Source organism: Perca fluviatilis, chromosome 22, assembly GCF_010015445.1.
Source record: "Perca fluviatilis chromosome 22, GENO_Pfluv_1.0, whole genome shotgun sequence".
NCBI classification, from domain to species: Eukaryota; Metazoa; Chordata; class Actinopteri; order Perciformes; family Percidae; genus Perca; species Perca fluviatilis.
Window position 1 is genome coordinate 18234180 of NC_053133.1, and position 26700 is coordinate 18260879.

At 39.6% G+C, this 26700-nt stretch overlaps 1 protein-coding gene across 1 annotated transcript in view; it reads right to left on the reverse strand.

Annotated features, from left to right (window-relative positions):
- ptprn2 (protein tyrosine phosphatase receptor type N2) overlaps window positions 1-26700 on the reverse strand; it is a 126533-nt gene that overhangs the window by 2714 nt on the left and 97119 nt on the right. The window contains exons 12-21 of the mRNA XM_039790534.1: window positions 23647-23862; window positions 21056-21259; window positions 16065-16212; window positions 14947-15020; window positions 11577-11654; window positions 8068-8187; window positions 6676-6842; window positions 4373-4426; window positions 3312-3376; window positions 1164-1237 (exon numbers count right to left, since the gene is read on the reverse strand). Coding sequence (XP_039646468.1) covers window positions 1164-1237; window positions 3312-3376; window positions 4373-4426; window positions 6676-6842; window positions 8068-8187; window positions 11577-11654; window positions 14947-15020; window positions 16065-16212; window positions 21056-21259; window positions 23647-23862 — 1200 coding nt within the window. The remainder of the gene's footprint in view (window positions 1-1163; window positions 1238-3311; window positions 3377-4372; window positions 4427-6675; window positions 6843-8067; window positions 8188-11576; window positions 11655-14946; window positions 15021-16064; window positions 16213-21055; window positions 21260-23646; window positions 23863-26700) is intronic.

Below are 26700 nucleotides of genomic sequence, written 5' to 3' on the forward strand. Positions count from 1 at the left end.
TCTGTGTAGACCCAGCATAAAGCCACAAAGTGGAATCAACAATATTCCAATATAAATTCACTCAGAGTTGTCAGAAAAAAAAGAAAGAGAGAGTGCTTGAAAAGCTCTCCTGCGCTGAATACAGCAGGGCTGTAAAAGCAGCATTAATGAACCATCTAGGAACACTGGAGTCTGTTAGCAAGCAGTTTCCATAAATATGATCACCCACTGCTGCATGAGGTTCGCCTTTATTATTATTATTATTCCTTCCAATTACAAGAGAGAAACAAAAGAGACTTTCTACATATTATGTGCATTAGTGGATGAGAGAAAATGCTTTGTTCACACCCTAAACTATCCCCCAAAATAGCGTGTTAAGGTGCAGGGCCCGCTATGATATCAACTGTTTTCAGTAGCTGCATTTTGTTAGATTAGACAGAAGTATGACATCTACAGTACTGGACTGGTAAAATGTATAAAGATGAAAAGGAAATAAAAGATAAAGACAATGTTAAGCAATATATTTAATATTTGATTTATTGTCTGATGGAAATCTACCAAACATTACCTTGGTCTAGCTTCTCAAATGTGAGGATTTGCAGCTTTTCTGTTATATATCGTTATAAAATGAATATCTTTTGGTTTTGGACTATTGGTCAAACAAAAATGAGACATTTGAAGACATCACATTGGGCTCCATTTTTTTCCACTATTTTATAGATTCATTTTATAGATTCATCGATAATGTAAATAATCCTTAGTTGTAGGTATAGTTACCTGTACATGTCTACTTAATTCTCCCTTTGATTCATTTAACGATTGACATCATGTTAGATAAAAACAGTACATTTAACAGGATTAGGATTAATAATGTATGTTTATAATTTTATAATATTTGTTTAAGGGATAGAAATGATGAGAAAATCTTAAAATTATGTGGTTTCATAGACAAAATATGTCTGTTATCTTGGTCATTCTCTCTGTGTCGTGTGATAAATGTGGAACAGTGAGTTATTTTCTTCCAAGACAATGTTTTTCTAATCCTGCAGCAGTTATCAATTACCACATCATTTCCCCTGATCCTGTGCACATGAAGTAGACAATCGTCTGTTTGAATGACTGCAACCCCTCCTCCCTGCCCCCCCATCTTCCCCACCTCTCTAACTCAAAGCCGGGGACCTTACCTTTGTCTGGACCATGCCAGCTCTCTGGTCTCTCAAGTGCTCCAGGGTAGCGGCAATATCAATCTCTTTAGCACCTGCAACAGACCGAAAATTGGACTGAGTTCAAAGCAGCAGAGTAATCCAGCTCACATCTGCCAATCTCTCTTTATACTGGGCTCCTTTTGGAACAGCGCAGCGATTGAAAATTATTACATTCATCCCTCGAAAGACTTGGACGAGAGCCACAGACTGTTTCTCGATAAAATATGCAAGAGGATATTTTTGGGGTGTGGGAAATTTGCAATAATGCTTTCAAAAACGCTAAGCACTGGCTTCTCTGCGAGAAACTTGTTAAAAAATTGGTTTAGATTATGTGCAACTATAAAGTCTGCTAAGTGCTTTTTCATACAACAATATCAGTGTGTGTGCATGTATTTGTGACTCTCAGAATCAACAAACTAATTAAAATGATATATTGCCTTTGCAGCAGAACATACTGATGATTAACCTATGCAACAGTTGCTTGCCTTCAACAGTTATCAGCTGCTGTTGAGTTAAGTCTGTTTTGGCTTTGGAAGATAGGGATGCTAATCTGAAAATCTTATTCTACTTTCAGATTTATGGATTTCAAGCAGCACGCCAAAGCTCATTTGAGAAAACAGTGAGCCTCTGAACTCTCAAGATGTTTTTGAAAGTGAGGCCGAGAAAGGAAGCAAAAGATATAGAGCAAGAGTGAAAATGTATGTTTGTGTGTGTGTGAGAGAGAGAGTAAAAAAGAGGGATTTAATGCAGCTGGACTTAGTACTCAAAGTACTCCAGTGCTCCGACAAGACTTTCATGTCTCAGAAGGACTGGGTTCCACAGTTAATCTGAAGAGAGGCTCTTCGACTGAAGAAAAAAAGATTTGGAGAGTGAGATTATGTTCATACTATACATTCGATTTTGGAGCAGGAAACAAAAGGTTAAAAAGAGACCAGGTGGCACCTTTCATCATCGAGGACAACAGCGCATTTCTTGCTGAACCAGATGAACTCCACCAGGATGGGTCAGTCTTATTACTGTTTTACAGAAAGTGAAAGGAAAGGTCTGCATCAGAGGCGGCCGTCCGCCTAACCTGCTCTGACGGGCTGGGATCGCAGGAGGAGGGCATACAGAGGGTGAGGGGAAAGGGCAGAGGTCAAAGGGCAGGCTAAACTATGGAGGGCTGTAAGGTGACGTAAGGCAGCCTTTGGAAGAACCCAGCTCCTCTGTAACAATAGATGGCCATATCCAACTGTGTTTGTATATAAAACTTGGATATCTCAAAGAATATGATTACAAAAATACTTGTTCATTTATACAAACTGAGCTTATTCATGTTCAGCTACAACTGAAGTAGAGATTCAGCTAAAAACAAGAGTTTGCCTTATCATAAGAACCTAAAATTTAGAAACAAATCAAACCATTCCTGTTTTAGATGTAGTAATACAGCCACAAATATCCTTTTTCAAGTTTTATATTGATTTTGGCCTGTAGATAATGATTTCTCCAGCCAAGTTACTGTGATTTGTGACTACCTTCCTTGACTGTGCTTTTTGATTATACAATGCTAACAATGGGCCAACTCAATTTTCAACTCATAATTGCAGAAATTAAAAAAGCACCTGAACCACCAGATTGTTAACATCCTGGAGATCTCGAGCAGTTTAGTTTATATTTTTGTAATGTGAGAAAAACATACATAAAGGGTGAGAATGGGTTGCAAACTATACAGATTAGTAATAATAATAAAATAAACCTTAAAAATTGTTCCTACTAAATATGGATTCAAACCATTGGAGCAATATTTGAACATTTTGATTTCCCCTATAAACATTGTATTTCCATCTAAATTCATGTTGCTGTTGTGATGAAGATGAATATGGCGTGACAGTAGCTTAAATAGATAATTACTAATGTGGGTAAAGGTTTCTTTTTCATTTTCATTTTCCTTTTCTCTTTGTTCCACGCTCTCCTCTCCTTCCAGCTCCCTCCACGCCTGCCTCTATCTTTGCTGCCTCTCTAGGCCTCAGTAAAGTCACCCTCTAATGCATCCCCAAGACCCCCAAGAGAAAATGAGAGGCTTTGGCGTTGCCAGGGCAACACTTCAACATGAGCAGAAAGAGTAAAAGGGAAGCCATTGATCGTTACCTTTAGCCATCCTATTGAGGACCATGTCAATCAGAATGTAAGTCCCACTCCTGCCAGCTCCATCACTGCAGATAGTCAGAGAGATAGAGATGGAGATCATTAAGGTGGCAGAGTGAAGCTTTAATCTCAGAGTGTTTTTCTTATAAAGAAACAAATTGCTCATTTACATCTGCATCTGCTGAGAGACTGTGAAGTATATTTAAACACAACTGAGTCTATGCACACAGATACACACTGCTCCATCTGCTTATGAAATAGAATATTTAAATAGCAAAAAACAATAATAATCCTTAATATTCTGATATAAACACCTGAACAGATCTGAATATTTAATGTTCCAATTAATGTGATTATGTAAAACCCTTGCTTACACGAGTGCATGTGTGGTCTTGAGACTTGCTCGGCTATTGGAGAGAGGGGAATGGTTTCTGAGGCACACTGGGGACAAAGGCTTTTAAATGAATGCACCTCAGGAGCAGAGGAGAGGTTGAGAGGCCAGGGGCGGTTCGAGAACAGCTTTTGGAGAGCCTTGCTTTTCCATTACTCCAGAGATAGTCTTATGAAAAGCCTCCCTTTGTGCCCGATGGCCATTCAACGGCTCTGCATGTTAATTGCAAACAAGGCGTGCACATCTCTCTAATAAAGGCAAGGCCAATAAAACAGGAGAGCGGCCTGAGCACTAGTGCTTCATTAATCCACTGCTAGACACTCAGTCCGTACAGCTCCCTCAGAGGGAGGGCTGCCTCCCCCCACGCATGACTTAACAGAATGTGACTATTAAAAGTGGTCAGACAGATACCTGGTGTTTAATACAAACCAATCAAGGCCAGTTAACTAACTCAACCAAATGGGAAATGGAAGTGTCCTTGTGCCACACCATTTCCATAAAGACACAGCCAGTGGAATAAACAGCAGCTCCAGTGGACCCAGATAAAGTAAATGGACTGAGCGGGTTTAAAATAAACAGCCTCTACCCTTCAACACACAGGCCACGACAAACAATCGCTATCCCAATTCAGCAGGGCCAGCCACTGTCATAAGGTTCAAATAGTTATACTTGCCTGCAGTGAACAATTATTGGGCAAGATCGACCCCGGTAGCACTTGTTAACCTTTCTGAAATAAAAAAAGAGAAAATGAGATGTTATTGTAAGCTTGGCAGCAAGTTATCTTCAATGCACAGGCTGCTAAATCATACACTGAAAACAAGGTTGATTATTTGTGCTGAATAATAACAATAATTAAAGCAAGTTTGACTCATAAGGGACTTCTGTGCTTCTGTGGTCTGGATGAAATTAATGACAGCAACGATCAAAAGCGCAAACAGAACCCTGAGAGATGCACCCTCCTGTCAATCAATCACTTTAATTTGAGGATGGAGAAATGAATCAGTCTCGCACCACGTGAATAAATTGAGCATCATTTCAAACAGCATTTTTGCGACATGTGGGTGATGGATGTGGTGGTGTGATGTTGTGATTGCCGACCGCCGACGCATTAACCCCAGCCAATTATGAATGTTATACACCACAGGCACGGTGAAGGCCAACAAGCCTTTTCACACCCCACTGTTGCCATGGAAACTGACTACACAGAGAGCTTCCGCATCTTTCCATTTCCCTCGTTTTTTACCTTTCGGCGAAAAAATTACAAATAAATGTCTGGATGCCTCATCATATCTCTAGTTATCTGGCGTTTTATGTTACTTTTCAAAATCACTACTACTTATAGATTAGATTATTATTATTATAGATTATTAGTATGTATTAGTATATGATCTATAAAAATGTGGTATATCAAATACTGCTCGTTTATGTAAGATTTAACTCTGGTATGTATTTCCATTTCCATTTTCATTGTTTCTCTGTTGATTTAACCTCAGTTTTTGTAATCGTATGTTGTATTTGTGAAGGTTTCTATGCATTTGGACATTAAGAACTACAACCGTGAACTGCATTTCCCACGTGTACTTGTCCAAAGCACAGGTGTGCCCTTTTTTTATGTCATTATGAGCTTTGAGCTTGGCTTCATCATTTAAATATATGCATTGAACATATCTAAATATTAAAATGTTATAAAGCTGCTTATATTTTAAGCAATCCACTGCCTATTTTGCAGAAGGAATGTTTTCTTTTGGGTATCTTTTGTGTATATTGCATTCATTTTTTGTTTGTACATCAAAATGACATTACATCAAATGTATATCTTTTACATTGTAGGTATGTGTATATATATATATACCTACAATGTAAAAGATATACATACAAAAATCTGAATATGTCCTCAGTTAAAGAGCATACAGAGATAATTGGTGGTAGGAGTTCCCATGCAAGCCAGAGGAAGGAGCAGGGAGAGGAGGAGAGGGGAGACAGAGAGTCGGGAGTGAGAGAAAGACAGTTTGTGCACAGGCCTGGCTGAGAAGACACAGTTTCCAATGATCACTTTTGTGACTATGCAACTGGGCTCATATTACTAGCTGCAACATCACAAAAATGACACTGGCAACCGCAAAATACCAAGTTGGCCGAAACCGTGAAAACCGTAAGTGTACCGTACATCTCGTGGATATGAGACCTCTGAATCACACAATCAGAGAGTTTATATTCCCAATAACCTATAGCAGCATTAATGGAGATGCATCAAGGTAATCTAGTCGTAAGGGAGACATTGACAGCAACACAGCTCAAACCTGCACACCAATATCATAAATAAATGTAACTGACTGCAAGGTACAGCCGGTTTAATTAAAAAAAAAAAAAAAATAAAAAATAGCACCGACTCACTGCACATCCTCCTTTTTTTGGCTCTCATCTGCATTACAAACCAGAGGGAAAGACTTCCATCCACAAATCAGATGCATCTTTTCTCATTTGGAGGGATTTTCCTATCCCTCTGGGTTCTCCCAGAGGAGCTATTGCTGCTCTTCTGCCAGAACACATTATATGGAGAACAGAGTGAGGTTATTCAGTCACTAGCTTTCTCCCTCTCCCATGTTTTTAGTGAGACAGCTCTCATTTAATTGGGTGTGTGAATTAGTTTTTTTCTTCCTCTTCTTTTCTTTTCTTCCCAAGCCAAGCCAGGCAGTGTGGGGCTGTTAATTTGCTGCATCACATGTACCGAAGGGAGGTGAGGGAAATAGGCCCAGGATGAAAGGGATAGTACAGAAACACAGTCCTTATTAGAACAACCGTTCTCTAGGACACCAAAAGGCAGAGGGGCAAAAGGGAGACGGACCAGAAAGGCGCTGACAGAATACAGAATATAAGGGAAGATGATTAAGAACAAGCTCAGGATAAAGGCCAGTTGTAAAGGTGGAAATCTGTCTGAAATCTGCTGAGCTCCAAGCAGCAGGATCTTCACTCTACCTGCGGAAGTCTAAAAGGGTCCTGGCCGAGTTGGGGATCCCGCGGTCCATCCAGGACAGGAAGTGGAACTGCGTGACGGTGCGTGTCTCGTTTGTCTGCAGGTTCTTCAGGTAGAAGCTCCGCACCAGGAAGTCCTCGCACCAGATGTGCTCCGACACCAAGTTGACCTGCATATAGAAAGAGAATATGCAAAGGATGGCATTCAGTTAATTAATTACAGCTTCCTACAGCAATCTTAAATAGGAATGCATTCATAACCCACATGCTTTAAAGGGTTGGTTCACCCAAAGTATAAAAAACATTTTCTGACTTAATTGCAATGCAAATAGTTTTGGTTTCCCTAACTAGCCATGTATTTTGTTGTTTCATCCTGTTCACAGACACACAAGTATTTTTCTTTAGAAAGAAACTGTGAGGAAGAAGGCAGACATTTTCTCTTACAGGATTTTCAGTTTATGTGTACCTTTATTGAAGATAAATGATTCCAGCTGTCATTAAAATTAGTTCATTTGTTAAAAAGGTTTACACAGTAATCAAAGTGATAACTGTTCTTTTCAGAATTTGTATTAGGGGTAGCTTTGTGCGGTGAAATGAGGTGTAATTAAGTTAGATACCAAAGAATGTAACAATAATTTTAATAATAACTTGTGAATGTCTTTATGGTGCAGTGTTGAACAAAGACCAGAGGCATTGTTGTTATGAGCAGTGGCAACAGTAAAATGTAATGCAATTCAATACAACAGCTCAGCCATAAATTAGACTTTTACAAAATTAATAATAATAATGTTCAGTTTTGAATGACACTGTCAGAGAGATCTTAATTTAACTTATATATGTATTATTGAGGTTGTAGTTTGCAGTGGTGCACTGGTGTTACTCATTTACCGGGAAGAATATTTGAAATACATATCAATAGTACAACACCACCACTGTATGTTATTATACCTTTTTTGGGTCTCCATTCTAGACTCCTCACCTGATTGGCCAGTTTAAAGTGGGAAGGTGGGCTCTCATACGAGTGCAATAGAAGTTGGTGGAGTCTTGGACTGGACTGAAATGGACTGTTTAAAGACCAGCATTAATACAAAGATTCAGAGATTTCTTTTTTGAGAGTCATACTAAAGTTTTGGGATATTTGTGCTGCGCAAAGCAACACATTTTTGTATAATTTAGTTAGTCTTATTTATCTCTATTTTATGGTGTTTCAATCTTCCTAAGACATTTTGCTCTTCAAAAGAGCTATATATGATATAAATTCATTAACTTACGGCACTGTCCTTACTACTCACCAGCTTTTATAGGGACTATTTTATTTGGTAGGAAGTAGTTTTGGTGTAAACTGTTCACAGTAGAGTCTGTTTGTAACTTGTGCTTAATCTTTCACTGACGTACCTCGTAGATGTGGTAGACATCAGAGCCTTCGTCAGGCCAGTAAGGATGACACTGCTTCACTCCATTTTCAGAAAGCGGGGTCAGCATGACGACGACGACGCAGCCACTCTCCCACACCATCTACACACCAGACGAAGACAACGTCAGACATCCCTCAAACACATCCAAACACAACAAACCTTTCATAATCATCTGTATGACATTACTGTAGCAGTAATATGGAGCTGAATTGTGCCACTAGGAGCAGCATATTGCACATTAGCATTACATAACACCCTTGAATTAGAGCTAAATTGATTTCTTAATCTTGGTTCAGGAAGTATGAATAAATGTCACCTCTCCACGTGCGACAAATGATAAATGCTGAGTCAAACAGCAGGAGGTTTGTCAGTCGTCTGAGTGAGATCACAACATCTACTGAGCTGCTGCTCCATTTCATCTTATCACAATCTAATGTGTCCTTGGGAAAAAAATACAGGCCCATGGCAGCCATTAAGAAAATGAGGAGGAAACACGTCTTTTATGATTGCTATAAAAACACAATGGCCTTGACTATACACTAATCACAAGCTTCTGTGATCCAGCCCAGTGGACACATTACACGGCAACTGTGCCAACTGTGCCAGGATGTGATGAGATTAGGCAAGGTGATAATGTGGGGGAATATTATCCATTTAGTCTTGTAAGGTTTGGCAAATATTTGTAGGTCGTGAGGAAAAGGTATATTTTCCATCTTCAGCTAGTAAAGTGCTTTGTGCTGATAAAATTTCTAGGCTCCAAAAAACATACACCTACTATGCATCATTTTTATAGATACAAAAAAAACAACTTAAAATGACCAAAGTTGCTGCTCTGTGAACTCATTGGCTTTTGTTGCATTGAATTCTGAGAAGAAATGAGTAGGAAAGCAAGGCCCAGCAGAGCTAAGGTAATAGCCAGGAAGGGAGGGAGGGAGGGGAGGTGGATGGGGGAGTGAAGGATGAAGGGATGGAGGAATGAGGAGTGGAGGATTAGAGCAGAGTGCCTTTCAGAGCGCTGCCTGAGGCTGGTGTGGATTAGATAGGACAGAGCAAAAAGATTTGCCTCCTGCATGGTCCATTTGCATGAGAGTGCCAGTGTTTCCCCTGTTTGTTTACTTGAGGAAAGAGTGTGTTTTTTTTATCCTGCCACAACTCAAGATTTACGATACTGAATAATGAATGGCTACTTCTTATTTACAGACACAGAACTTATGTTCATTGTGTCAGTCAATCTGTGTCTAATTTTCCATCATTTTCTGCTTAATTGGAAAAAATTTAGTGTTGAGTTCATGGCTAAATAGCCAATTTTTATTAGATAATGGAATGTATTTATTCACCTGGCACAGAAAAAAATTGGCAGACAAACAAATAACCTAATTGACTAAGAGATAATTATCAACTGCTTCATTTGAGGCACTTTAAAATTTACAAATTAAATACCGGAAACAGGGCAGCTTTTATTTCTATTTGAGCTGATGTTGTCAATTAAGGTACACTTTTTAGATAATAGTTACTGACTCTTTTTCTTTACTCTTTTTTATCAATTTAAACACCATGTGAGGACAGTGCTTGTAAGCATGTTTGTGTTTTGTGTTTAAAAAGCGAATTTACAACAAAAACTACATTACTTTTGGTGTGCAGAACAAAACAAAACCACACCAGACTAAACTTGGCGTTACCACCCTCCCCCGGTCACAAAAGGGGGCCAACGTCTAACCTAACACAAAGTCAGCACTATCATAATGATTCCAAACGAGTATCCATTCACTACAAGACGCAGAGTGCACGGCCAGCTGGTCTGCCAGGATTTATGCTTCAAACTTCTACATCCTGGTCACGACGAGCAGAGTTTCTTCACCATATGGAGGTGATGGGCCCACTAATTACGACAGCGCTGTCCGATTAACACATGAGAACGCCATTTGGCAACCATGCATCATTTAAGGCATACATTCTCACAAGACAACATGTTTTACAATAGCCTATATCTGGTGATTAATGGCAGGTTTGTCTGACATGTATGGATAAGGATAGGAATGCAAATAGCATGGAGGAAAATGCAAATATGAACAAACATCAGCATTATTACAAATAAATAAATAAATTTCAGACTTCCCGGGGGTGGGGACGACGACTAGGTTTCTATTACATATTCGGCTAGTGACATTGTTTTATTGATAAGTAAAGTAAGTAAGAACAGTAGAAGCACCAGTTGGTGGTCTGTCATGTCAGTTTTCCAAAAAATAAACTATTATTCTTTATCTTACCTCTATTTGAAGGATAATCATAACCTGGGACCAGACAAATATGTGAGCTCATGTTTTATTTGCTCTGGCACATACATCTGGTTCCTCTCCCATTCAGACAGATTTCCAGCCAAGCTTGCCCTGGTTGGGTCAATCACAGCCGTTTAAATCATATTGGGCGGGTTTAATATGATAACTGACAACTTGTGGACCCTCCCCACTTTTCGCAAAATATGATGACGTCATTTTCGGCTTGTGCACCCTTGCGCCAGGTTGCGTCCAAAGGCATTTTGGTCTCTGGCTGTTGATAACGCCCCTTGGAAATCAAAAATGAACTGCTAGCTTCCAGACTAACTGTCAGGCGATGTCAGGCTAGTAATCAGCCTTCAAGTTTGGGAACTTGGGATGTAAATAGGATAATGTTGCCATGGATTCAGTGAGCCCTGGGAACTTGAGCCCTGTATTTTTGTTTTTGCCTACATTTGTTTACATTTTGGCAAATAGGCACCATGATAAGTATACTGAATTAGCTATTAGCATTACCTGTTTGTAATGTAGCCATAGATGTACAGACAAGTATCACTGGATTACTTTGATACTGAAGAAAACTTGTGAAAATGTGATGGAGTTATGAGGAGCGTCTTTTTTATGAATACCAAATGCATTTATAGAAGTTTGTTTGCCATGGACATTGGATATAATGATATCCTCTGAAAGTGTGAGTCACACTGATTCTAAAAAATATGTGTATCATGTCTCTGAGTTTTGACTCAGCGAAGCAGTGCCATTTTTGACGCAACTTGCAGTAATCAGATGATCAGGGTTAATAATTTGCTTGTGACAAATATGCTATTTCTGGTTACGTGGATTAGAAGATACAGAAAATACAATAAGACAATGTCTTATGAGGATTCAGATTTTTCAGAACAGCTGTAAGTGATGTTAAACAACCTTCTGGGTTTTTCGCGATAGAAAGGAACTTGAATGTAATGGTAGCACATGAGAGGCACAAACTGGGGCTATATTATTTCATTGATCCCACTTTGAGAAATTCAACCATTGCTTCACCACTAAATAAATAGTAATCGAGACACTCTTGGACCAAGAAGAACACATCAGACAATCACACATGAACTGGTATGTCACACAAAACCATCTCTGTTGTGGTTCTTCCAAACCCTCATCTTTACAGAACCAAAACAGTAAAAGATGAAAAACCAGCATGAATGAAGATGAGTTTTACCTGCCAGAAGTCCGCCACGGTGGAAAAAAGTGGGCCCTGCGAGGCAATGTAAGTAGGGTTGCGAGGGTCATGGTCCATCTGGAAGAGAGGGAGCAGAGTGTTTGAGCAGGGACTGGCGGTTGAAACCATACAGTCTGGGTAAAAGACTTGTATGCCTTTCAGTTGATCTTGTTTTTGTGAAAACATTTTAAAGATCAGTCTTTTCAAACATCATGTTTCCATAAAAAGACTGAAATCCTGCTTTCTATCTGATTAAAGTTCCACTTAACACTTCCAACCCTTTGACTATTCAACATAAACTTTCAATTTTATTACCTTCAGTTACTTTATTATGTCATCATTCAGGAATGTTTTTACTTCTGATTTAGTTAAGTCATGTACAGGCTTCTCTATAATGTCATCATACTAAAGACATCAAGAAATGTCTCAATTTCTGTCGTGCTTTGACGTGTTTCTGCATGAAACATGATAGAGTGGTGGGACTTTAAAGCCTGCAGGCTGTTGATGTGAAAGAGATGAGTGTTCAGGTGGGACATAATGACATGGGGGACTTGATTTGAGGGATGTGATTGAGACTTGATTGAGTAGGTGTTGGCTGGCTCGCCCCCCAAAATCAATGATCACATTTATATTGAATGGAATTTTTATGCACACCCTCGAGTGCGAGATGCATCAGTAGAAAGATGTTGACATATTTTGCAGGAAAATAAATGAATGGGTATATATCAATGCATTTTTGATGTATAGTTGGCATTATAATGATAGACGACACACCCAAACAGTGCTGCATTTTTGTAAGTATAGAGATACATTTAATATTATTTATAGTAGACCTACCAAAGATAGTCTAATATGAGCAAAATGTAGTAAGTAAAGTACTCAACTGCTGTTTAAAGTTGTTGTTTTTTTGCTGAAGAACAACTTGTCAAGGACACTGAAACATGAGCTCAAAAGGTAAACATCTAGTTTCCCATTTAATTTCTTTGTATGTCTCTTTGACTGAATTGTCAAGCTCATGGACATTACTTAAAGGAAAATAATTATTGTACCATTTCTTCATGGCTTTAATATCGCCATAAAGATTTGTTTCTCCTCATGTTCAATAACCTCAACAACAGGATTGATTCTTAATGCTCTGAACAGCTGATAAAACCGAACATACAACTTTATTCCAATATTGTGTCTGTTCCGGTCTTTATGTCTGTTTGTAATTTCATTTTATTTCATTATGGTGGATTAAAAATGTCAAATTGGTTTTACCTTTTTAATCTTCTTCCACGCTGGATTTAAGAAGTTGGGCTCTCAGACTATTGTTGGTGTTCTTAAAGTGTTCAGGAGTACTGTACTGTAAATTGTTTTATTGTGGAGGTTTTGTTTTTGAGCATTTAGCAGTGAAATTCTGAAATGGTGCAGATTTCCACAGGTACAGATTTGATCATATCTATGTTTTTTTTAATGATTTATAGACACAATATTTGAATCAAGTGTCTATGAGATGTAAGGCAGGATGTTATTATTTACTGTGGGTATTAGAGGGGGCAGAAGTGAAACATGAGTGACTTACAATGTTCTTTAAATACACAAGGGCTGCATGAAATGTGAAAATTTGTCTGCCTTTCTATAGAAGAAATTTCACGAAAAGGACACATAAACGCAGGACACATTATGTTCATTACCAATTATTCTACTTCAATTAGGTATAATGTTCGTAATGTTCAATTTTCTTTTCATGCTTCCTGGTTAAAATTCCTCTCATGGATTTGTAAAAAATAAATAAAAATAAAAATAAAAAGAATCTCCCCCACCGAAATGAAAGGTGGTGCCGGATGCTAGTGCTGCCACTCCGTTTAGCCAATCTCAAGGACACAGACATGCTGTAGCTGTGTGTTGACTTCCCTGCATGAATACTAAAGCGCAAACATGAAAGAGCTGTCCTGCATTTCAGCTGTCCTCCCATTGCCATTGTGGGAAGAAGATAGACTACAACAAAAAAGCAAAGAAGTGCTCTTTGGTTTGAAGTAAAATAGCTTGCACTGAAATAGCTTGCACAAATATCTGTTCCTGGGGAAACGTTTCAACTTTCAACACCTTGCTGCTGTGCCTTGATTCTGCGTTTATGTAAGATAGAGAGAAAGTTGGAAAAAAAAGCATGGAGAACAGGTGGTGAAATGGAAAAGAAACCTCACAGGTTTTGACTTTGTGAAAACGGACAGATAAGACAAAGACAACCAGGCTTTGACCACATTTTGTGTCACTGCACATTCCTTCTAAACATTCCTCCTGCTAATGATGCCGTACATCTGGGAGTGCTTGCATCATTTGTGGTCAAGCATTAATCACTATCCAAGCCTTTTCCTTTGTGCATGTCACCCTCTGCTTTGCAGGGAGCTCAGATCGCTCCTTTCCTTTGCCTCTCTGACCCCTGATTCCCAGAAAGAAGCGACAGATTATTTACTCGTAGGTCACTGCCCCTGAAGCTAATGAGGAGGAAGAAGCTGCATTGACAGACATAATTATCACAGTTTTGCTGGGCTCAGCCAGGGGTCCCTTTTGTGGTGTAATTACTGTCCTTTTATCCACACACCAGTGCATCTGCCATTACTTCAACCATCTTCAACATCCGTTTGTCTTTCGAGATACTTTTCTTTTTCAACTGCACCAAAACAGTCTTGGATGAGTTAACTTTATAGCCTTTTTCTGATCCAGCAATCAGATTTTTTGCCAACTTCTTTCCCTGATTGATTAACTTTATTATAATATTCTATAAGAAGGCAAATGTGGCAATGTTAATAAGCTAAAAAACCTCTATGAATATGCCATTAGAAAACATGGAGGAATACATGTTTGTTTCTGAAGAGTAATAGGCTTTTAGTGCAGCTGTGCTTGCCCCCGTCATCTATCTCCTCAGAAATTTTTGGCACTATATTTGAAATGCATAGATTCCTGTTCCCTTTGATGGAATCCCTTTTCAGCAGCCTCAGGGGAAATCATGACTGGCAATGTTTTTTGGGAAAAAAAACCTCTCCAACACTGAGTTCTTTCTGGATTTGTGGGTGGGGGGGTGCATTTGTTTAGTCAAAAATAATGTATAATTCTTGAAAAAAAGGGGTATCTTCAGGGAGCAGCCATTTTGAAAGCAGTGAAAGTCACAGTGTGATTCAACAAGACACACCAAATCCATTGAGGCTCTCAACATGAAGAACAAAGTTTTAAAAAAGATCAATGCACTTGGATCGATGACAAGTCCTTTGAAACTTCTTTTATCTTTAAAAAAAAATCCAACCACAACAGGTACTTCTGGTAAAAAAAAGGCCTTGGAGACACAGACATTATCCACAACATAGAGCTATAATGAATAAGCAATACTCACTATGGGACTTGCATTGATGTAATCTGAGTTGCCGTGGTTATTCTCTGCTTTCAAGGTGATCCTGGAATGATCATCTGTAATAGAGACGCGCAATTCATCAACATATGTTTCCACTGTTTCATCCCCACACAATAACAACATCATTTTAAGTAGCAACAGAGAAACATGTAAGTAAAAAAGGCTGCAGGGACTGTAATTTCACCAGACTTTCATCATACACACACACTGTTCTGAAGTCCTGAATTGCTTCACCTTCAGTAAGGAATGTTCCAAGTGAAATAATAATAAAATATCTTAAGAAGTCTGTAAGCTGTGAGCCTTAAAATCCTCTTTTTTTCTAAACAAGTGAAACTGTTAAAAGATTCAGATAATCTGTTTCCAGTGAACTTAAATCCGGTAGTCCTCCTAAACACATCTGCTTTAAATTAATGCCCCTGAAAACTTGGTTTCAAATGTTTTTCTCAAGTTCTTGACTGAATAAGCAGAAATTTTTAGGCATTACTTATGATAATTAATATGAGTTTAAGAGTCAAAAACTCTGTATGTGGACTGTAAAAAAGATCTTCCACTTCCTCCAACTGTACAAAAGTAAAGCAAAAATATCCCAGATATGTGCACCGCCATCTTGAAATCTTGGAGCCAGAGTCTGCGCAATAGTGATTGGGCAGTGGAGCCACAGTATCGAGGTCCTGCCATGCCCCCTTTGGTGAGACCTTTGGCAGAAAATGCTATTTTCTTGTAGATCCCCATTACTCATATGAGGCTGATTCATGGATGTATAAAGAGCTGATTGAGGAAATTTTGAGGAAAAAAGGTTGTGACTAAAAAAAGATAAAGCAATTGACTGTTTGCTAAGCCTCACCTCCCTAGTTACTGTTGCTATGCCTGTAAAGCTTTCCATTCTCAATGCAGTTACAATAATAATGCCAGCAGATTTACCACTCAAAATTTGCAGTCTACATTTCATACAGAAGTAAACACAAATATTTCTCATTTCAAGACAACAACCGCTTATTTGAAGCATCTGTTCACAAACACATCAACAGGGATGGAGCTCCTTGTACATGGTAGGGACATTCTCACAGCAAAAAACAAAACAAAAAACTGAATGGACTCACATACGACCACGGCATCTGAGCGGTTCTTCTTGGAGCTCTGCTCGCCCTGCCCGACACTGCAGGCGCCGGGCTCTGCCTGGTAGGAGCACAGGGCCTCCCACTCACGCTCCAGACGGTTCTTGTTCTTCAAGTGGTCCTCCATGTATGACTAGAGGAAAACAAACACCACCTTAGCCCCCATTTGAAACACCAAGCCAGAACCATGCAAAACTGAATTTATCTCAAAATGTGGCTGTAAAAAGACATTTTGTGTTTGTTTTTGCAGCAAATTTGGATAAATTAAATGAGACACATATTATCTTCACCACAGCATTGCATTGTATTTTCTTCACCATGAGCCAACCAATAAATAAAGTGGAGCAAAACACTAAACCCTTAACATTAAAGCTATGATCAGGTGTCATGGAGCATTATTGTCCTATAAGCTGCTGTATAGCGTAACAACTGGGTGAGGAGGAGGCTGCAGAAGATCTAGGTGGGGAAGATTTGCTAATGTTTGTGTCTTTGTGCGTTTTGCGTTGTGTTTTTGACCGAGAGAGAAAACATCATGCACAATTAAGACTCCTGAAAGGTTGGTCTGCATTAGAAAATACTTCAGGGGTGTTTCAATCACGTCCCTCACTGCTTGCACAGCCACTGATAAGATTGTCTGCTTTTAAGCCGTCGCTCAGAGAAGACAAAATTGAATTCACTAGAGAGACAAAGATGGAAAAAGAGAAGGGGGAGGGGCGGAGGCCCTCTGTTTGTGTGCGTTGTGTGTGTGTGTGTGTGTGTGTGTGTCTTAGGGAGCTTAGAGGCTATAGCTGGCAAGACGATCTTTTGTAGCGCAGCGCCGTGTTTCACTTCCTCTCCTGTATCATGGCTTCCCTCCCAATGGGGTTAAATGGTTTAGTCTGCTATTGTGTGAGGCAGAAGATTACAGACTCATAAACTGATGTCAGGGATCAGCTGGCTAATACAATGAAAGTGATACCCAGATGTGCTGGGTTTTTATCCCATATTCAAGGCAGTATAGGTAGGCTGGGCAGAGAGGTGACACTCCATTGTTACATCTCACGTATTCACTCCTGTCTGTCAAATGGGAAATCCAAGTCTTTGCAGGATATATACAATTCCTACATAGATGACAATCACAAATAAGCTTGTCCAACACATAATGGGCAATTACCTTTTGATGGCTTATGAATTCAGACATCTCCTACATAAATGCAAAGGCTATTAGGTGACTTATAAGAACATTACAAATCCTACAGACAATGGAAATCAAAGTTTATTGTTCGATACGGTACCGAAGGTGACACTTAAGACTTAAGGTCTTAAAGGCAACACTGAGAACTGAAAAAGCAACTCTCGCAGCTGCATTATGAGAGAACACAACAGAAACAGTGTGTTCTATCTGAACCATTAATGACATAAAGGGATATTACTGAAATATTACTGTAGATGTCTGCTGTTATACTTTGATCCATCCCTGTTTGAACTTTTAATGTTATGCGTGCAAAAAACCCAATTCTGAAAAAAATCAAGTTAATGTCAATTCTAATAGCGGCCAACACACGTATATTTATTTGCATGTGTGCTGTTGTGCATCACCTACGCAAACACAGTGCTGTCTTCCCAGGAAAATGACAGCATGCCATTATGGCCACTTGACAGAGCCTGTCACCACTATGCTCTTGTCACCCTGCACAAGTACTCTCGGCTTGCCAGCCTGACAGCATCCCACCTCCCCTACCAATATTACATCTCCATGTACTTGATAAATCCACTCTGAATTGCCTCCCATTCTATTCAAACGATGCCCTGAATCGATTGCATTCCAAATTCATATTTTAGCAGCTTAATGCAATGCAGCCAGCAGGCCCTTATCAAGCCCTCCGGTTCCTAGGGGGAGGCAGTGGACCTTGGCGTATTCCAGAGACAGGGTAACGAAGGTTTAGTGAATGGGGGGATTATGTCTGCCAATCAGAGGGTTGGGATGGGAGGCCGGGATGTCAGGGAAACAATGTCTAATCCTTCCTAAGCAGTCTCCTCGGCAGCAGAGGGTGCTGGGTGAAATCAGGATGAAGGGACAACCAGGGGAGCCAGACACAACAGGTAACACATCACTGTCAAGCTCTGCTGTCAAATTATAATGAACAATACTGGTAACAGTTTGTACAGGGAGCTTTATGATATGATAAACAGCAGTGAGAGGTGAAGAAAACGGTATTAATATATATATATGTTTTAGTGTGCTAGCTAATAATAGCTAAATAAAAAGAACACATTTTTATGCTTTTAATGGGACAGCAAATTGTTCTTTTGCTGATAAACTTAATTTAAAATTGTAAGAGTAAAAGCCACTGAGGGCAGAACATGTTGCATGAGTCAGTGGCTATTTTACTTTCCTTTCGAGCAAATAATTTATCATTTTAAAAAAAATACAAGAGTCTTAAGCGACACAATTATTGATTTTTTCTCTTTTAGAGAGGTGATTAAGCAAAGGGAACACTACAGCAACCACAACTGCATCAACATTTTGACCCTTTTTCTGGACAGTATGAGAGCTAGATGGACAGAGGGTTTTTTGTTTCACATGCTTGTCAGGGAAAAACAGGTTTACTGAGTGTAAAGTGCTGTCCATGGTGCTGAAAGGACTGCAGCAATAAACACAAAAATACAGCCACATCTCATGCTTCCATGTTACATCTGGTAATCATGTTTGAGGTTTTTAATAATTGTAAGTAGGTAACATTTGCATGCACCATACTGCAGCTGAAAAAGGCAAAAGAGAGAAGATAGAAAATGTAAGATAGCAGAGGTGTGATGCCCTGATGACTCAGCACACAGAGGCATCCAATTTCACTTTTGAAGTGAAGTCGCTATGCAAGACTTTTTAAGTCTTGAGGGGGGCCGAATGATGGGGTGCAACATCGTAGTTCATAGTGGTTATATATGTGTGTGTGTGTGTGTGTGTGTGTGTGTGTGTGTGTGTGTGTGTGTGTGTGTGTGTGTGTGTGTGTGTGTGTGTGAGATCGGGCCTCAAAAAAAGGACCTCCAGCATATGTGCTTTGGAAAGCCGGGTATTCATCATCATCCTTCTCTACACGGTGTGAGCTCCAAAGAGTGAGAGAGGGGAGATGAGAAGAGAGGAGAGCTGAGATGGGAAAATATAGGTCTGAGATCAGTGATAACAAGGCAATCTCACACATGGTTTCATGTGAGATGGCGGTGGAATTTTAAAGAATGTTTAAAGAAGAACCCCTATAGGACATCTCCCTGTCAATCATGGCATGAAAGAGAGGTAAAGGTCCCTGAGTGTTTTACCTTTCTACATTGCAATGCCTGAGTTGAAAAAACTAGGGCTAATAATAACAGCTCCTAGAAATGATTCACAGTGTTTCTTTTGTTATTGCAGGGCTAAATGCTTTTCTATTGTCAATGTTTTCAAAAGAAGCTTCACAAACAAGCCTTGACGAGTGCAACAAAACCCATCTATTACCACAAATACAAGGCATTACTCAGATTCACTCTCATTCATTATAGCCTCCCAATATAAATGCTAGACATGCAGTGTGATGAATGCTCTCTCCATTAATGGAAACACTGCAAGGCATCTATCCATCTCTTTTATCAAGCTTGTCTCAAATGAATGAAGCGAAAGTTGTGCAAAATTAAAACAATCCATTGTGTGTTTGTGGAAGCGTTGGCAACCAAAAGCTTTTTCAAAAAAAAAAAAAAAAAAGAAAAACTCTAAAACTCTAAAACATCCAAATGATAATAATGATATTTCAGTTTTGTTTTGCTCTCATCATGCAAAACAATGTCTTCCTTATTTTGCTGCAGCAGGAAGAGAGACGAAGGGGGTAAAAGATGAAAATGACACAGAGGAGAGACACAGGACAGAATGATAAAGAGAGAAAAGGACTCCAAAAAGGAGAAAATTGACAAAACAGTCCTGAGATAAAGCAAGAGGGAGGAAACAGCAGGAAGAGTGATGGGGAAAAAACATAACAGGGTTCTGAAGGGAATGTGGTGAGAGAGGGATGAAAAACATCCAAACAGATAAACAGAGAGAAATCAAGGTGTTGGTTTTCAGCACAGGGTCTAGTATATTCATAGGCACAGGGAGTTTTAAAAGCAAACACTATAATGTATGCTCACATGAAACATCTCAATAGCCTATTCCTGTACATCTGTGACGTACCAAAGGTCCTTACAGATGATCTCAAGTATCCCTACATTGACATCACCTGTCATGTTCCTAATGTGTTCATTTTAATTGACTTTAAAGTGGATGTTGTTAAAGCAGTTTATCATTACAATATGTTTACATAAAGTTGAACTGTCAGTGTTTAGGTTGGTTCAGTCAGTCAAGTACTTTGTACACGCATTTGTACTACACCACTTGGAGTAACAGACGGGTTAATGTTATTTCAACCATTTATCCATTACTTTTAGCTTTTTATTTCACCATTTATCAATAACTTGTAGCCAAGTATTATCCATCACTTTAAGCTGACTATTCAACCTTTTTTTCCCCAATTGCTTTTAGCAAACTAGTTCACCCGTGTATGCATTACTTTTGGCTATTTTGACCTTATATCCATTACGTCTAACTGACTATTCAACCTTTTTTTCCATTGCTTTTAGCTACGTATCTTAACTGTTTATCTATTACCTTTAGCAAACTGTTTCAGCTTTTCTTTTTAAATTATTTTCACACACTCTTAATTGCATTAATTAGTTCAATCAAATCAAATTTATATATATTTTTAAATTAATTTAGCAAATCCACAATCCACATAGCCCATGGCAACATAAATACCTCTTGGGGTGTGAGTACCCCTGGTTGGGAATCATAGTTGTAAAATCTCATGCTAAGACCCACAACACATGTCTGAGGGCTTGACAACAAACCACACTTCAACCAACTTCCTCACTCGCTACTTTTCCCACCACATGCATCATTGCTCACATTGTCTTTGGAGTCAAAGCACATTCCTTACCAGTATCATGTGACCAGTGGAGATGTCCATGTTGGATGGCACTGGCTCTTCGCACCAGGAGGAGGTGCTGCTGCGGGTCGATGGGCTGGCTGCGGGGCCATCGCTAAACTGGGACGAGACGCTGTTGAGCCGTGAGTGGCGCAGGGTCTCCGGTCGCTCAACACGCTCCGACGTCCTGATTGCCATACGCTGGCGGCACAGCTCCTGGGGATTAAAGGAGATAATAGTGAAGCACTGATCATCAAAAATGCAGTGTTTTTTTCCAAAGTCCTTGCAAGGTTTCATGTATTTATCTTCTTTTCAAGCACATAACAATAGTTTTATGTAGGTTATGTGCTTATCCTTGCTGTTAGGGGCTGAGTTTTGTAAATGCACATCCTTTATCTCGGCTGACTTGATCTGTCCTCACTTGCCTGTAGATTAATGGCTTATCCTCATGGATTATGGAGCTTATACTAATTATGTCAAAAATACATGGTTGAGGAACCCTACACGATTTACAGAATAAATTCAGTCAGTCACACCTGGCTGCCACACAGAGACTGTGTTCATTGTTTAAGAATGGATCTTTTAGTTGTTAAAAAAGTGAGTTTTTAAAGTAAGATCCTGCAAAAAATCACCATACTGCAGAGTCAAGCTATAAAGCAAAAACGACTTTCTTCAAAAAGAAGAATTTGGATCATTTTTTGCTAAGATAGGAGAATATAAAAATCTATCCATCAATCAAGTAGGAGTTCCACAGTGAGTGTACATAACCCAAAAAACAAAAGGAGATAAAAATGCATTTGCACAGTCATAAAGTATAATTATTTATTTTGATTGATATCTCCTGGTTTCTGAGAATCGCTAAAAGGGCCACTGCTACAAAGATTACACTTCTCCCAATGACTCAGCTTTTCTCCCATCATGCCTCAGTGCAGAAACCGTGCATCAAAAATTCAGACTAGGCAATATCTACGCTAGTATATACAAAATGAAAAAAACTAAAGAAAAAAACCCTTTTGCTAAATCTGTGCAATTGTATACATGTTTAAACGAACAAACACAGTAACAGTCACACACTCCATAAAGTGTGGTCACACTTTTTTTCTATGTAAAATTCCTAATCTGTAAACCCCCTTTATGTTTTGGTTTTGGGAAGCAAAGCCAGCCATGTCCAGAGAATTAATTTGCATACTCAATAACAGCAAGGGCAGGGCAGAGCAGAGAAAATGCCTTGTAAAAGCACAGGCTATCTCATGATCTATCATAGTGATATTTCCCTCTGGAGCACAGGCCCCTCTAAGCCCTGGTCTTGGATCAGCTTTCCCGCCGTCAGACTTCAATGATTAGAGCCATGAAGCAGTGCCCTGGGCCTTGGCCTCGGGGCAATATCCAGGTCCACCTCATAATTCATCCTACTTCTTAACATTCCTGCAAAGTGCCGTGCAGCACCGGAGCCGGGAAATCGTCCCAGGTGCAGGCAGAGAGATGCAGTTAGCACCGGAGAGGGCCAGAGGACAGACACATGTAGCCCAGAGAGGAGCACTGGTAGTGGGATTACAGCTTCCCCTGTTCCCTCCCCTATTACTAATAAGAACGAAAACAGGCCAAGAGGAAACGTCTCCAGTATGTGCTGCCATCTAACAATATGTCTCTCCCAACACAACTGTATCTGTCATTGAGAACACACCCACATGAATGCCTGACAGAGCAGTTATCCATCCCTAAAGGTATATATTGAGAAAGAACAGGTGCCATAAAGAACTTAAATTTGCAGAGAAGAAACAATTGATAAACAAATTGAAAAACAGATATATAATAAACAAAAATGGACATACTTTACTATATATGTTTTATTTGCTTCTCGGTGGCCATCTTTATAACAATGTAACACCTCCAGCTTTGGATAGATAGAGCAGCCTTATGAAAACCTATTTACATATTGAAAATGTTAACGCGACATGCAGATAAATATGCTCGGAGTGCCACGCTGGGCACAGCTGAGCCCCAACGCTAAAAATCAATACAGCCCAGGCTGTCTAAGGCCCTAGAGGAACAGAGGGAATAGGTCACAGTGGCGGCCTGTCTCTCTTTCTATCTCACACACACACACACACACACACACACACACACACACACACACACACACACACACACACACACACACACACACACACACACACACACACACACACACACACACACACACACACACACACACTTCTCAGGCAAGGGTGAGCATTGAATAATTGGATGGAGTGAATATATATTGGAGCATTAGGTCAAAAATCCCCCCAAAAATAAAGACCATAAAATAATGTAAATAAACATTAAAAAAATGTATTTCTGATGTACAATTATTGTACTGAACAATAACAAAAAAACTTTCATTTTATCAAAAAAGCTAATCACTATCATCACAACAGCCAAAAACGTCATGGAAGCAGTTAGAAGAGAACCATTCAAACATATACACACAAACAAACACACTCTCACAAACCAATGAGAAAATCTATCATACTCGAACAGAGCATGTGTTCTTCCAATGGCAGAGCACAAGCTAAGTGTCCTGGTCCCTGATTGGCTCATAGCAAGGGGGCTGGTCTAACCTGATAGGTTGCGGTTGCATCAGTACTGGGGTCAGTACCCAGGCTGGCCAACTTTTCCTTCATGCGTAGGTGGGAGCGCTGGCGCACGCAGAAGAAGGTGGTGGACACTGCCAGCGCCAACAGGATGAACAGCATGCAGAGGACGGAGAGCAGCAGGAACTGGCCCGACTCCACCCTGGTCTCCTTCACCACGGGGATCTGGGTCAGGCTGCCCCTCTGGAAGACACACACAAATAGAGAGAGAACACACTGTCAGAGCAGTAAAGGATGCCACTCTGTCTTCTTTCTGATTGATATAGTCTTTTTTGATTTACAGCAACCGCCATATCAAGTCTGCAGTGCATCACTTTTCAGCTGAAGGCATGTCTCATGGGAAAGTCACATGACTTTCCCGTGAAAAAATGTGGATGCAACAGCGCCGCAAGGGTTCTTTACCTACCTCCACTTCCTCTCCCGCTCTTTTCTCCACCCACCACCACTGTCTGACTGGTCCCACTCATTAGACAGCTCTAATACTGGCCTCATAATATGCATTCAGATTCATTCAACCCCTAATACCAGCCCCTGTCCAGTGCTGTCTCCACACTGTGCCCCACTATAGATATTTACAACCCCATTTAGTGCTGGCATGGGGTGGGCTGGCACTGTGCAGCTACAGGAGGTTGGGATACTAAAAGCTTGTGCTTAATTAGCTCCTCTGGTCCTGAGTTTGGCTGGATTAGGCCCTGGCTCAAGCCACACAGCTAATGGCTACCAGGACCAGAGAGACACAGGCAGCCCAGACTGGACCTTCATACATCCACCACCAGTTGAACAGAAAAGCCTTTTCAAATGCACTGCATGTTCATTAAAACAGGAAGGTAGGGTTTGTCTCACTATGGCAGCCCTGTTTTTTATGTGCTGTAATATTATCTAAGAGATTTTGATCAGCGTTGGTTAAGGAATTGGCCTATGTGTTGATAATTGGTCCACTCATGGCCATTTACTGTAATGATAAATTCCCTTTAGGCCCCACTGATGCAGAATATTTTGAGAGCATAACAGCGATAATTAGGAGCAATAATTTGGAGGGATAATTAATGATACCTAAAATGTGGCTACTGTTAAAGATTTTCTTTGCTGATTGCATAAAATATAGACCTTGTGCCAAGTTAGTTTTGCATTTATCTCCCAAAATTAGAAATATACTATTTTCCCAGCACATTTTACTTCACATAAACCATCCTTACTGTCCTCTATGACTGACACAAAAACATGGGGTTTCACTAAAAGCCAGCTCCACAGTTTTTGATCAAATTTTATCAGCTGCATAAATGCCAACAGTTATACATCTGCAAAAGGGCAATATCAATAATGGTTCACAAATACATCAGCAGGCTCCTAATTGTCTGCATACAATATTGAAAGATTGATGGGTGAAGTGAATCAAACCTACAACATGAGAAAAAAATGGCAGAGCTCTGACATTTAGCTAGAGGGGTCTAATGGGCTGGCTACATCTTGTTATACCATTTTCAAAACAAGACACTTCACCTCACACCAGTAACAATTTGGATTGACCTTGTGGCTCGTAATTGCCAATGTTATAGTGGTTACGCGGATGCCAAGGTCTTTTCGATTATCGTATTGGGCCTGACGAGAGATGCTGTTGATTGCAATTGCAGTGGTTCGAGCATGTATTTTTAATCAAGCATTAAGAGGTTAGACAACAACTGAGAGGTTTGAAGAGGCTGATGTACGGGTAGGTGAGGGATGGCCTCGATCCAGTGACTTGCCTGTGTTGTTCAGTGATCGAATGAACATATAGATAATTTTCATTTGCTAGAGTATTTGTTGAGGGTGCAAACCTTTCAGCCAGTATGCTCTCTCACATATTCACACAATAAAAGACTGAATATATAGCACGTTAAAAAACCCTCATTAGACGTATTTAGTATTCAACATATTTTGCACTGGAGACACAGCATGTCACATCACTGCTGCCTCTGAAACCAAAGTGCCCCCTACAGACCTATTGGTTCAAATCTGCCTGACAACGGCAAGCTATTGCCTCTAACTAAAATATTTTCTTTATTCGACGGAAAAATACAAGTCTTATCGAGTTAATCAAAGATGTGGCCCTCTACAATCTGTGGTTACTTTTACTATGACAACACCTTGAAATGAATAAAAAAGCATTTTCCACTGTGGGAGCGAACAGGCTTGAAACGCACTGCAAGCATAAGAGTGTTTGATGGCGGTAATCGTGTTAGAAAGAAACCAGAGGAGATACTGAAAGGGAGAGAGAAAGAGGAGGTGGAAAAGGGAGGAGATGTGAGGCGAAGAATTACCTTCATGGGCCTTTAGAGTTTTGTCTCTTTGCCTTTTTTTTTTTTAATTGTTTCATGTTTTTAGTAATCATTTTATTTCACTATAATTGGAGTTAAAACAGATTTGTCTCACTAAAATATAAAAAAAACACTGAAACACTGAAAAAAGCATTTTAATGGTTAAATATCAATAGGCTATGTGAAAATTTGATCTTCAGCAATTCAAACTATTATTACCATAATATAAACTTGCAACAATATTTTGATCTGAATGTTAGAGCAAAAATTAAATGGAATAAAAAATCTGATTTGTTTACCCTTTATTAATTATATTTCTAATCTTTTTATTGATACCTTTTAAATCATCTCTGCTATTTGTGTAGGATTGGCACTCAGTAAAGTAATTACTCTCTGCCTCTAACAGACTTTCCTCTTCTGTTTCTCTCTTCTATTCATATTCCCTTTGTGTGGTGAATTAGCCAATCTGAGAGGAGACTAGGGGCAGATGGATTTCGGTGATCTGGATTATTCAAATGATAGGGGAAAGGTCAGGCAGAGAGGTGTTGTTGGGGCGGCTGGCTACCCATTCACTCACATCACAATACCTTTAAGAAGTAGCCTACAAGAGAAAAACCACCTAACTCACAACTCAAACACACAACTCCTGTTTAAATAAGAAAATGAAGTTGCAGCTACAACTGAAGATTTAAGAGGTTTGAAATCAGCTACACTTAAAGTAAAGTTT